Source organism: Sprattus sprattus (genome assembly GCF_963457725.1).
Source record: "Sprattus sprattus genome assembly, chromosome: 1".
NCBI classification, from domain to species: Eukaryota; Metazoa; Chordata; class Actinopteri; order Clupeiformes; family Clupeidae; genus Sprattus; species Sprattus sprattus.
The window spans coordinates 42,417,342-42,430,289 of record NC_137920.1 but is presented as its reverse complement, the minus strand read 5'-3'; the positions used below and the strand labels follow the sequence as shown (position 1 = coordinate 42,430,289).

At 39.3% G+C, this 12,948-nt stretch overlaps 1 protein-coding gene across 1 annotated transcript in view; it reads left to right on the top strand.

The window, feature by feature from the left end:
* Positions 1–12,948, top strand: part of map7d2a (MAP7 domain containing 2a) — a gene marked incomplete at both ends in the record, with an annotated part of 37,310 nt that overhangs the window by 19,932 nt on the left and 4,430 nt on the right. The window contains 4 exons of the mRNA XM_080844406.1: positions 1,201–1,269; positions 1,416–1,460; positions 2,042–2,099; positions 8,187–8,320. Of these exons, the coding sequence (XP_080700532.1) occupies positions 1,201–1,269; positions 1,416–1,460; positions 2,042–2,099; positions 8,187–8,320 (306 nt within the window). The remainder of the gene's footprint in view (positions 1–1,200; positions 1,270–1,415; positions 1,461–2,041; positions 2,100–8,186; positions 8,321–12,948) is intronic.

Below are 12,948 nucleotides of genomic sequence, written 5' to 3'. Positions count from 1 at the left end.
TTTAAGTCAAAAAAACGTATGTTTAACCCACCTAGACCCAACATTTGCTACCAGTCATCTACTCCATTGCCAGGCGCCTTCCGAGACGGGCCTACTAGGGAAACGCTGTCCTCAGGCAGAATATCATCTTCTTCGTCACCATCAATCAACCATGCTTGCGTTTGCTCAATAAACGCCTTAAAATGAATTAACCTAGGCTCATACCAGTCCGTATGGTCAGTTTCTCACTCATCTTCGCTTACTAACAAACTCTGAACTAAAACAATTTCATTACGTTTTCTTGTAAGAAAGTTTGCCTCTGCGTGTTCCAAGTAACTTAAAAAGTTCACGTTGTTTTTCAATGGCTTGTTCATCGTCCGCCATATTAAACTTAATTCAATTTCCAGCAATTTCAAAAACTAATAATTCACTTCACCTCAATGTCCAATTCAAAAACTTATTTTTTCCAATTTAAATATCCACTTTGCTTCCTTAAATCAGTGATTCAAAGTCCAGCCCCACGTGTCGGGATATTCACAAACAATTCACCGCGTTACTCACAAACTTTCGTGATGTCCAAGTTCCAAGTTAATTCCATGTCCAAATCCATTGGTCCATGTTCCTCCTAAATTCCAAGTTGTTTTCTAGTAATCCATGAGGTTTTTTGACTTAAATGTGGCGGCCTTTCTATGGTTTCTTATTTTCCAAATTCCAATATCCAGTCAAGGCCGTGGGTCGTCAGCAGGTAGTCGATTACGCACGGCCTTGACTGGATATTGGAATTTGGAAAATAAGAAACCATAGAAAGGCCGCCACAATGAACAAGAACATTATTTAACAAATAATCAAGATGGATGTTTGTGAATGTTTCAGAGATGCTGATGCTTTCAATAGCTGCAGAATGTTAGCCGATTAAATATTAAATCACTTGAAGATGAAGCCTTTAAGGGTGAAGTTCTATTGATATCCTACAGCAGAACGGTCGTGGAGGAAAACGTCTTTCGCTATTAATGTCTAATCCCCTCCCTCCAATGCCAAATACGTTGGTTCAGCGATGTTGGCGCAGACTCACACGCTAGGGAGGTATTTTCTCCCCTGGGCAATGTAAGTGAATGAGCCCAACGTGTGTGTGTGTGTGTGTGTGTGTGTGTGTGTGTGTGTGTGTGTGTGTGTGTGTGTGTGTGTGTGTGTGTGTGCATACGTGTGTGTGTTCTTTGGTAGAAGGAGGAGTTACAGAAAGAGGAAGAGAAACACAAATTGGAGGAGGAGGAAAGACAGCAGAGGAAGAAGGTGAACACACTCATACACACACACACACACACACACACACACACACACACACACACACACACACACACCACACACACTACACACACACACACACTTATTGTTGCCTCTTATTGTCCTACTCTTCCTTTTTTCTTCCTTTATTCCAGAGAATTGAGGAGATCATGAAACGTACTCGCAAAGCTGACGTTAAGGTATTTGTCATCATAAAAAGACAGTTATTTAATATATGTTGATACAAGGGTTTGGTTGAAGTTTGGATTGTGACAGGATTTCGATTTGTGCTCCATCTTTTGGTACTTGTGTCACATTCCTCTCACATCCCTTCATGTGTTCTAATGTGTCACATCCCTTCATGTGTTCTAATGTGTCACATCCCTTCATGTGTTCTAATGTGTCACATCACTTCATGTGTTCTAATGTGTCACATCCCTTCAGGTGTTCTTAATATGTCACATCCCTTCATGGGTTCTGTGGTGTTCCACCTGGGATACCACATGAACTACATCCCCATTCACTCCCTGGTACACTAACTTGTCCATACATTAGTAGAGGCTAGGGGGTTGTGTTTGTGTGTGTGTATGTGTGTGTGTGTGTGTGTGTGAGTGTGTGTGTGTGTGTGTGTGTATGTGTGTGTGTGTGGGTGTGTGTTTGAGTGTGTGTGTGAGTATGTGTGTGTGTGTGTCTGTGTGTGTGTGTGTGTGTGTGTGTGTGTGTGTGTGTGTGTGTGTGTGCGTAGATCTGTAGATGTCATTTTAGTTTTTGTTCCTCACAGAGAGATGTCACATGTATGGAACCCACATCTCCAGTGAACCATGACAGATCACCCTCAGGTAAACGCACACACGCACGCACGCACGCACGCACGCATGCACGCTCGACGCACGCACACACACACTAATATTGGCACACATTATGTACAAACACACACACTAACTAATATTAGTACACATATGGTACACACACACATTGATATTGGCACGAACGCACACAAACACACACACACACACACACACACACACACACACACACACACACACACACACACACACACACACACACTAATATTGGCAAGCACAGACACATATTTTAGGTGCAATTAGCGCACACAAGAGTTAAGAGTTAGGTGCTTGTCCATTCACTTCCATTCCAGGGGATCACACCAGAGACCTTTTGGTCCCAAGCTTGGGTCTATAACCATGAGGCCAAGCATTAGGCCACACACACACAAATAATATTAATAATATTAATAACTAGAATGCGTTTCGTGAACGAACTGCGAGAGTGTGCTTGCTCTGTTGCGGTCATGACAGAGAGAACAAGTGCCTATGAATTAACATGTATTTACATCTACTCAATGAGTGTAGTGGGGCCTTCTTCCAATATATTTTAGCAAGCAACCAAGCTCAACCATTATATTTTGGCTCAACTGACGTTTAGACATATGAGGGTATCTTTGTTGTTCTGTTTTTGTTTGTTTGTTTGCTTGTTTATTGTGAAAGGGTCTAGTGTGTTACATTTAGCTTGGAGAAGTCTTAAAATAGGCTCCAAGTGACATTATCTCTTATGGGGTGTAATTATTCCTCCAAAGGTCGTGTTAATCAATGAGTGCACCTGAATTGTGCGGTATTTGTTGAGGGAGACTTGGGCTTGTTTTGATTTTGTATTGGTTGCGGATGCAATACATCTTGTCTGTGCTTCAAATGTAAATATATTTATTGTCTCTCTATGGTGGAAATCAGATGTTTTATGAAACTTGCATATTTACTAAGCACAAACATTTCATGTGTCATGGTCATAATAGTTCCAGAGTTTCGTTATACTGACTTACTGAGCTAAGTGAATTGTTGAAATTGTTATCTTGGTAAAAGGAAACATTTCTGCAACAATATTGGAATGAATGCGGTTACATAGCCAGCTTTACTTAAAGTTTATTGTAAGATTTATGTTAGACTTAATGCAGTTAGAGTTAGACTGTAGGTCTAGTATCTAACGTAAGCAACACTTTTACTGTATAGCTAGAGAGCACGTGTATCACATTGGTTTATAGTCTGTCAAATAAGTTCTAGTTATTGGTGTTCGATGGCATAAAAAGTTAGTCTTCTCTTATAAGCCTAGTTAGTACATCTGATTAGAGCTAGCAACCATGAATTGCAGATTAAGGGGTCCCCTATCTCAGTGTTCATTTTGGCAGCTATTTTAGTCACATTTAGTCATAGTTATCCTTATTAGTTTCAGTCTAGTTTTCGAAAACTGAGCACACTACAACAGCTACGCTGTGTCCAGGTACATCCTCAAACGTTTTTCAGTTAACCTAATGATTCAAGGTCTTTCATGAATCATTACTCCCAGGACACGGGTTAATGTTAACTCACGCTATCGGTCACGCTTAATCCTCTCCAACCACATTAGCAACAAAATAAACTGGTGAGCTTACAAGTTAACCATTCTTAAACTGAGCACACTACAACAGCTACGCTGTGTCCAGGTACATCCTCAAACGTTTTTCAGTTAACCTAATGATTCAAGGTCTCTCATGAATCATTACTCCCAGGACATGGGTAATGTTAACTCACGCTATCGGTCACGCTTAATCCTCTCCAACCACATTAGCAACAAAATAAACTGGTGAGCTAACAAGTTAACCATTCTTTCAGTATAAGCTACTTTTGCATAGCCCCGTACAGCTAGGATAGCTCACGTTACCGTAGTAGGAATACAAGCCTTAGCTCCACACAACTAAATTCATGAATTACTTCAAAGGTTTACTTCACAACTTGAATTAAGGAAAATGATCCCCCGTTACGGCTAGCCGAAACTGCCAGTGGATACTCCCGTTACATAGTGTTAGTTAGCCGTTAGCCCCGTACTCAGATATTACAGCTGCTTAACACAGCTAGGATAGCTAAGGTTAGCGTAGTGGGAATACAAGCCTTAGCTCACTATATCCACACAACTAAATTCATGAATTACTTCAAAGGTTTACTTCACAACTTGAATTAAGGAAAATTAACCCCCGTTACGGCTAGCTGAAAATGTATATGTTAGCTGCTACGGCTAACACTATCAGTTTCCATTAAAATTTCAGTCAGTACACTGAAAATGCTGCCATCCAACTCACCTTAACGCCCGACTCACATTGTTGCGTTGGAATGCGTTGATCCAACGGAAGGCAGAGGAGGAGTCTGGCGCATGGGGTTCTGTTGATACCGGAGACCTTATAGTGAGATTGACAGGTCATCAAACCAATCAAGTCACTAGCAAGCTTTTCCCCTTTCAGTAGTAGCATGCTATCATTAGACAGGGTGCTCAGAGACCTCGCAAATCCTATGATACGTATTTTTAAGTTACAATAAAGGGGTTTTTACATTGTACAGTGTCTATTTCTCGGTAACTTTTAAAAAATCTAACCAAAAAAAAGTCAAACAACCAACTTGTAGGTACAAATACGACCATCTACGGAGTTTGGCAGCCATCTTTTTTTTTGAGTTTGCCGCTCTGTAGACGTGAGCATATACGGGATATGATTGGCAAGCGCCTGTGCTCTCAATTATGCATGAAAGGCAATATGATTGGCTGACGCATGCATTGCCTCTCGAAAAGTTCAACCTTCTTCAACTCTTGCCGCAAGCAAAGCATGAAACGCAACGCACGCGAACCAAACGGAGCCACAATTCAGTTCGGCAAAGGATTACGTCACCCCACGCATCAACGCCTTCCAACGCAACAATGTGAGTCGGGCGTAACAGAATGCTTCACTTTTTGGCGCTGTATTGACAACTGTCTGTCACTCGCACACTGTGCTCGTAAATTATTTTTCAAGTTCGCACGTACCTATTTATGCGAGTGAAATACTAGCACTGTAGAGCCCTGGTATATACAGTTGAATGGAGAGGGAGAGAGAAGAGGTTCTTTGGAACCTTGGCGCAGGTGTCAGTAGGTGCATTTCCATTCAGCTCGTTCGCATTAACGATTCGCATTCACGGACGATTCGCATAAAACAAATGCGCATCAGCGACCGTTTCCATTCACCCGAGTCTTTAGTCTAATTTGGAGGAAGAGTTTTGTGCATGCTAGAATGGACGCCCTCCTCTCTGCCGTCGGGACTTTTAATGCTGTAGCATTGACGAGCGCATTGCAATTGCGCTTTACAAACTTGCAACATGCGCGGAATACCGTGTTTTGGGCGAAACGTATCACTGTACAAAGATGTTTATATGCAGTATGCTTTGCCATCCGAGTACAAGCAAAGAAATATATTAAGTTACCATACCTGGGCGAAGCGCAAGAGATTGCGAACCGAAACAACCGCGCACACCAGGTCCGAATAAAATCAATGATCACAAAACAAAAAAAACTATAATTTGCAACAACAACAAAAAAGTATGTGTGGGGAGATAACATGTCCACGTAGTTTGCACGTAAATCAAGTTAATCAGTTAGCCTACAATAAACTAGGTAATGATGATGATGTTCAGGGGAAACAACAAACCGCAAACATATACTATAGTATATAACAGCATATGCTGCATGAGGTGTGGTGTATTAGCTGGCAGTTTGAGAAGCAGTAGAGGAACATCACATTTGGGGCAGACAGCAGCACGGTTTTCTCTCACTGCAACAGGACGTAGTCTACAGTCCAACTCCGAACATAAACAAATTCGCAAAAGACGCAAATCGCTTGAATAAACTGTTTCCATCTACGTTAAGCGCATTAACTAAATTTGATAAAATATTATTGTGATGCATGTTTCCTTTTCATTAAGAAATGTTTTAATGTTGTATAGCCTTTTTGGAGATACACCAACAAATAAAGTTTGAGATTATGTATGGATGCAGTTGAATATAGATGTCAAAGTTGCTGTCTAAACTATAAACTAAATGTCATAAAGAAAGAAATAATTTTAAATGAAGTTATGGTTGAAATAGGATCACTTATTTATTGTAAGGGTAAGTGTAGGGTAAGAATGGTCATGCAGTTGGACTCAAATGTAGGTTCATTTTAATGAATGTATGTACTGTACTGTATGTATGATCCACGTCTCATATCCACAAAGAAATGCTTTTACACACGGTCCGAAATACAAATATAGTTGACATTATGTGTGTGATACAAAGGTATACAGAGACCATAAATGGACATGCAGTTGGACGCAAATGTAGGTTCATTTTATTGAATGTATGTACTGTACTGTACTGTGTGACTTTGATGATGCTAGCTTTGACAGCCCACTCTCAAACAGATCGTAATCTAATTATGTCCTTACAATGGGAACACAGTTTAAATACTCTGACTGGAGATGGCGTTACTTAGCCTGGTGACACCAGCCTACGTATTTCCGCCTGAATTGATTTCAAGCTCATACTCAGTCTGGCCCAACCCCGTTGACAATCGTCTCCAGGACTCAAAATCCTGTAGGACCAATCAGCGAACAGTTCAGAGCTGTGACGCAAAACTCGCCTTGGAGGAAAAGACACGAAAAGCTATCGGAAAAGTTGTCTCAACTCTCGAGAACATCAGAAAATTAAAAGGAGAACAAGAGTATTTTCTTGTAAGTTTTATGATTGGAAAGGACGTCGTAGCTCTTCTCCCAACTGGCTTTGGGAAGAGTTTAATCTACCGAATGCTTACTAAACGTTGCTGATTGGTTAAGGGAACTCCAATGATTTTAAACCTCAAGCTAAGCACCCGCTCATCTCGGAAACGAAAATGCATAGCGTTTTGCCAGACTGAAAGACGGAATGAAATGGAGTCACAGGCTGGTAATGGCCAGGCTAGGCGTTACTATCCCCCACCCGAATTCAGTGCAGGACTGGGAGGATAACATGACGACGTGGGCCCAACATAACTTACAGCGAGATTTTCGCGTATTTCGTGGACTCCATAGCAACAGACGTGAAAGCAATGGACAATCTGAAAGCCTCCTAGGCTTATCAATAAGCTACCATTTGTCGCGGTGTAAACTCAAACGATAACCCATAGTGCCTAACACAAACGATAAAATAGAAATATCTCGCGAACTATGAATTCAGAGAGAGAGTTGTATAGAGTAAAATTCATGCGTTTTGCATATGCCATGAATAAGTGCTGTAATCACAGTTACATTTCAACCATGCTTTACTTACCATTCTCTGTCTGTTAGATGACTGTACAACTCTAGACATTACTTTGAAACCTAATATAAAGAAGCTTATATAAACGAATAGATAAAATCAATCACTGTTTTAAGATTACCTGAGCAAAAGTCTGTATCTGTTCACCAAGAAGAATTTGAATGCGGACCTCCTAATCGTATCCAACGCTATTCTGAACTTTGAGTGAAGGCAGGATAGTTTTAATACCGCTAATATTGTTTGTGACGTCATTTCGGTGCTACGGGAAACGATAAACCATTAGTGCCTACGGGAAACGGTAAAATACAAATATCTCGCAAACTATGAATTCAAAAATCTTCAAAATCAAGGATGCACAGGTTCATGACATGCGTAAGCTACATGCGAAATCTCATAACTAACTTAACTACCGTCAGGGAGATACGCCCTAGACGGACAGACTGACAGACACACAGAGATTCCTGGATTTATAGATAGATGTGTTAATAAGGTTTGTTATTATTATGTGTTAGTAAGGTTTGTTATTATTATGTGTTAATTAGGTTATTTTTTTTATTATGTGTTAATTAAGTTTATTAGTATGTGTTAATTAGGTTTATTATTATGTGTTAATGAGGTTTGTTATTATTATGTGTTAATTAGGTTATTTGTATTATTATGTGTTAATTAAGTTACTATTATTATTATGTGTTAATTAGGTATATTATTATTATGTGTTAATTAGGTTAATTATTATTATGTGTTAATTCGGTTTATTATTATTATGTGTTAATTAGGTTTAGTTTGCCCTTCTCCTCCAAACACAGAAGAACCTCCAGAGAACATGGCCATGGCACAAGATGTGCCCCATGGAAACGAGCAACAGGATGTCATGGCGACGGCTGCCAAGGCAACTCCTCCTTGGGCCAATGAGAAGCAACTGCAGGAGGTGAATAGTCAGGTATGTTAGAGATGCATGATAACATACAGAGGATGTCATGTATTAATGACACACACAACTGACATAATTTCTGAAAATTTTCTAAAACATTACTGGATGTCTTAATACATTACTAACACATTACTGAGGATGTCTTGATACATTACTAAAATATTACTGAGGATGTCTTAATACATTACTAAAACATTACTGAGGCTGTCTTAATACATTACTAACTTATTACTGAGGATGTCTTAATACATTACTAAAACATTACTGAGGATGTCTTAATACATTACTAAAACATTACTGAGGATGTCTTAATACATTACTAAATCATTACTGAGGATCATGTAAGACTAGTGCTGTCAAACGATTAAAATATTAAAGGACCCATCGTATGCCCATTTTACCACAAGTTGAAATGGTTCCTTGGGGTCTTTATGAAATGCCAGTAACATATTTTGGTCAAAATACCTCAAGAATAATTTAATACAGCACCCTTTTCACCCTGTCAAAAACAGCTCCCTACAGATTGACCTGTATTGAGTGGCTGTTCCTTTAAATGCTAATGAGCCAGCTCCCCCCTTCACTCCTCCCCCTCCTCCAAGAGATGCGCTCGCATAGCTTGCACCGCTAACTACAATATAGAAAGATGGCTACTGCAGAAGACAGAATCGTACAACCGTATCTGTTTGAGCCAGAGTCAGACCCAGAAGCAGAACAAGAGGCTCCCGAACATATTCAAGAATTCGGGCTCAACAAAACGTTTCTGAATGGTAAGTAAACTTTGTCAAATTTACATTTAATTTTTTGTTTTAACTTTGGCTAAGGTCATATGGTCAGGTTGACGGTGTCGAGAGCATTGCACTGCTAGTAAATAGTGTGTACATGTGAGTAATATGAAATAAATACAGTGTGTTTATGTAAGTTACTGTTTGTGAAAAGGCTGTTTTTCTAGGCATTTAAATCAACCAGATGGCTTGCAGGATAGATAGCTATCTACCATGTGGGACTTAGCATAAGTGGTGCAAAGCAAAAAACACGAGTAAAGCTCAAGCTGTAAAGTAAAATATTATCTGACAACAGTAATGGACAAAGCAGGTGTAGAACGTAACGTAACGTGTTTACCTCCGTTTATTAGTGCTCAAACCTTGTTTTCGTTGTATTTGTCGACTTATGTCTGTAACTGTAACTAAACATTCAAATACACTTTACCTATAATGTTGTCACTTTTTAAAACTCTTTATCTATACAGGTGTATTTGTGCCAATTGTGAGCAAATGCCTAGAGCCTGAGAATGTATGCTGCATGGAGATACCACAGGTAAGATTCTTTGTGAATGACATGACATCTTTGTGAATTATGCAGTCATCTTCTGTTTTATATTCAATGATACTTACACTTTCAATATTCAAGGTAACAAGAAGACTATGCAACTTCCAAACCAACCATCCGGGCATTCTACCTGTGTGCTTCCCTCCCGAAGCGTCCTTGAGCACGACATGTGAACCCCTTATTGCTCCTGATGTGCAGTGTGCCATCAGTGAAAAATGTAAAATGTGTCACATCCTTGTAAGGCGCTATGGATAAAAGTGTCTGCTAAATGATGAAATGTAAATGCTTGAATGTATTTTCACTACAGAATGCATTCAACATCTATAGAGCAGACTATGGGCCTTATGTCTAAGGGGAATATAGCAGTAAGTTGTTTTTTATGCATGAGTCATCAGTTATTTCTACAATACAAACATAACTGGGCAAGATCGTTTAATCTTCCCTTGGTCTTACTTTGCTTACTGCTCATCTCAAATGTGTCAACTGTTGACATGTTACATACCAAAACTGTTTCTTTAGACTTTTTAAACATAGTTATTAAATGTGTTGGCTAGTACATGGGTAATACAAAAAAAAATACCACTTATAATAAAAACACTTTGTGCCATCAGCAGCCATACTGTTACCAAAGGACGACTCAATAGATGTGTGTATCATCATTTATTCTCTAAATACAATGTAATCTTTGCACAGAAGTTACAAGTATTTTGTGTACAGAAGCTTTGTTAGCTGGTTTTGGGGCTTTCTGGGACAGAGAATCTGGGTGCCCTCCTGCGTGGTGCTCCAGATATGCATCTTTGGAGGATCTGTATGACACATGATGTAGACTTGGACACTGTTCAGATGTTCTTCCTTAACAACAAAAGAAGCAATGTTATGCATGTTTTTTCCTGAATGCAATAAAAGGACAATACTCCATACTGTAAATGAAATGTCATCTCATTGACCATTATCCTTGCACTACCATGCATACAACATGAACTAAAAGCATTTGAAGAAATGTTGTATTCCACCAACCTAATATAATTTTCCCAACACAGAAGAGTAGGTACAATAACATTGGCATACTATGCATGCTCTACATACATTTTTCTCATAAATCATTATGAAATAATCGTACAGTGAATAGGTAATGGGTTTGGTAACTGCAGGTGAGTCTTAGCTGCTAATCACGTAGTTCATGAATGGGTAATGCCCATTTAACATGTATGTCTCCCGTCTTTGTAAAAAAAAAAATCCTTAGCGATTGCTATACACAAGCTGCATAAAAGCACACCGCAAAACAAAAGTGCCCTTTTAGCAAAATGACATCCAAATTAACTTCTGTACACGTAAGCATATATCATACAGGCTAAGGCTGTGTTCACGACTGACTTATTTTTAATTAGAAAAAAAGCTCTGCCTTCAGCGCCTATTTAGTGCGAGAATTCTGTAACCTTAACAACGGGAATCATACATTAATATCCGTTGGTTATCAACTACTATCATTAGCAAGCTATCGATACTATGGCGAATGAAATGCATTTACTTGAATAAATGTTTGAGGAGGAGGAGGGTGAGAAGAAAAGGCGCCTTCTGTGGGTGCATGAAGCTATTTTACTCTCCTGAGCCAGCTACAGTTCAAATAGCTAGCGAGCTGCTTATGGTCACAACCCACAGAAAGTTAAAAATGCCCAGGATATGTTGTGCTGTTGGTTGCGACAACAGACACCAAAGAAACCTAGATGTACAATTGATACAATCGTGAATAATTGCTGTGTCTTCTCTCTGCAAAACTCCCCTGGGCAAGCTAGAGTGCTAATAGCTAGCGAACTGTTTAGCGAAAAGCTTTAGCTACAACTATTAAACCCATATCGACACTCTCGCTTGCTCAAAAGATTTGTTTTGATAAGACACCGCACTTATTCACGTTTGTATCAATTAAGCACCACTAAAAAAACACGGTTGATAATTGCTGTTTTTTGCATGTAAACGGGCAGTTGAAAAAATCAGGGATGCAAACACATGTATGGTCAAAAAAGAGAGAGGTAATCGAAGCCCTCGCCCCGCGGCATCTATCCATATAATTACATTGCCACCGACCCCCGACATCCCCTGCCCACTCCTATAGACACATAGAGCAAAATGAAATTCTGAAAATCAACATACACCAACACTAATTTGGAATATTCAATATCATGTTTTATTCCAAAACATAAACTCTTATTGAAATTGTTGCAATGAAATTGCAGGAGCAAGTGGAAGTTGGGATAGAGTTGCAAATGTACCTCTTTGTAATACTAATTGAGTTATTTTTTGAAAAATAAGTTATTAATAACATTCATTAAAGAAAAATACAGTACCATTGAGAAATGGTCCTCTAAGTAACTTCACCAACATGCCAAACAAAAGTTTACATGGACTACAAAAATGTTGCAAAAATAGGCTGTTCTGCCCTCTGCTTATTCAGGTCAGCAAGTGTATATTTAATTTAAATGTATTATTATTCCTGTTACCCAGCAAAACCAGGGGGGTCTGGGGGCATGCTCCCCCATAAGATTTTTTTTGAAAATATCCTTTTAAATAGTGTCCTCTAGTGGGTTTTAGGAAGAGAAATTAACACATTTATAACAATAAACATATTGAAGACATCTGCTGAGATAGGTGCTAATTATACTGTAGCATGGTAGGGATTTGTAGCTCAAGTGAGTAGGTTAACATTTTAGGCTAGAGTTCACTAGCTAGTTATAGGCTAGCTGGTGGAGCTACTGAATAGGTAGCATACCCACAGGATCAATGAACCATCATGATAAAATAGAGCCACGATTTCTACCAATCACCCGTGATGATTTAACCATTTCGTTTCTTTTACTATTTTAAGCTATACCTTTATATCCAGCAGCTGATTATGGCAGCTTTCACCAGCTTGGGTCGGACAGTTGCTCCAAATCTGTTTACTGAACGTTATCAATGTCTGTCTGCACACTCGCGACGCTCACTCACTCAATACCATACAGAGCCACCACAGTCTCATACAGATGGGAGTCCTGTGCTACTCGAGACTATCTTCTTTCTAACTCTAAAAAATGTAACAAAATAAGTTCACTTAATCGGTTGCAAGGTGTGAATTTGACGATCTCAAAATAAAGCCCCCCCAAAATAGGCCTTGATACGCCACTGTCTAGAAACATAGTTATGCTATGTCATGCTAAACACGTAGTAAAAACAGTAGGCTTTACGTATCCACAACGAAGTGCACCTGTTGGTATTACACAAGGACCACCACCAGTAAGACTGAATAAAACGTTATGAATATCTCAGCCATCACATAT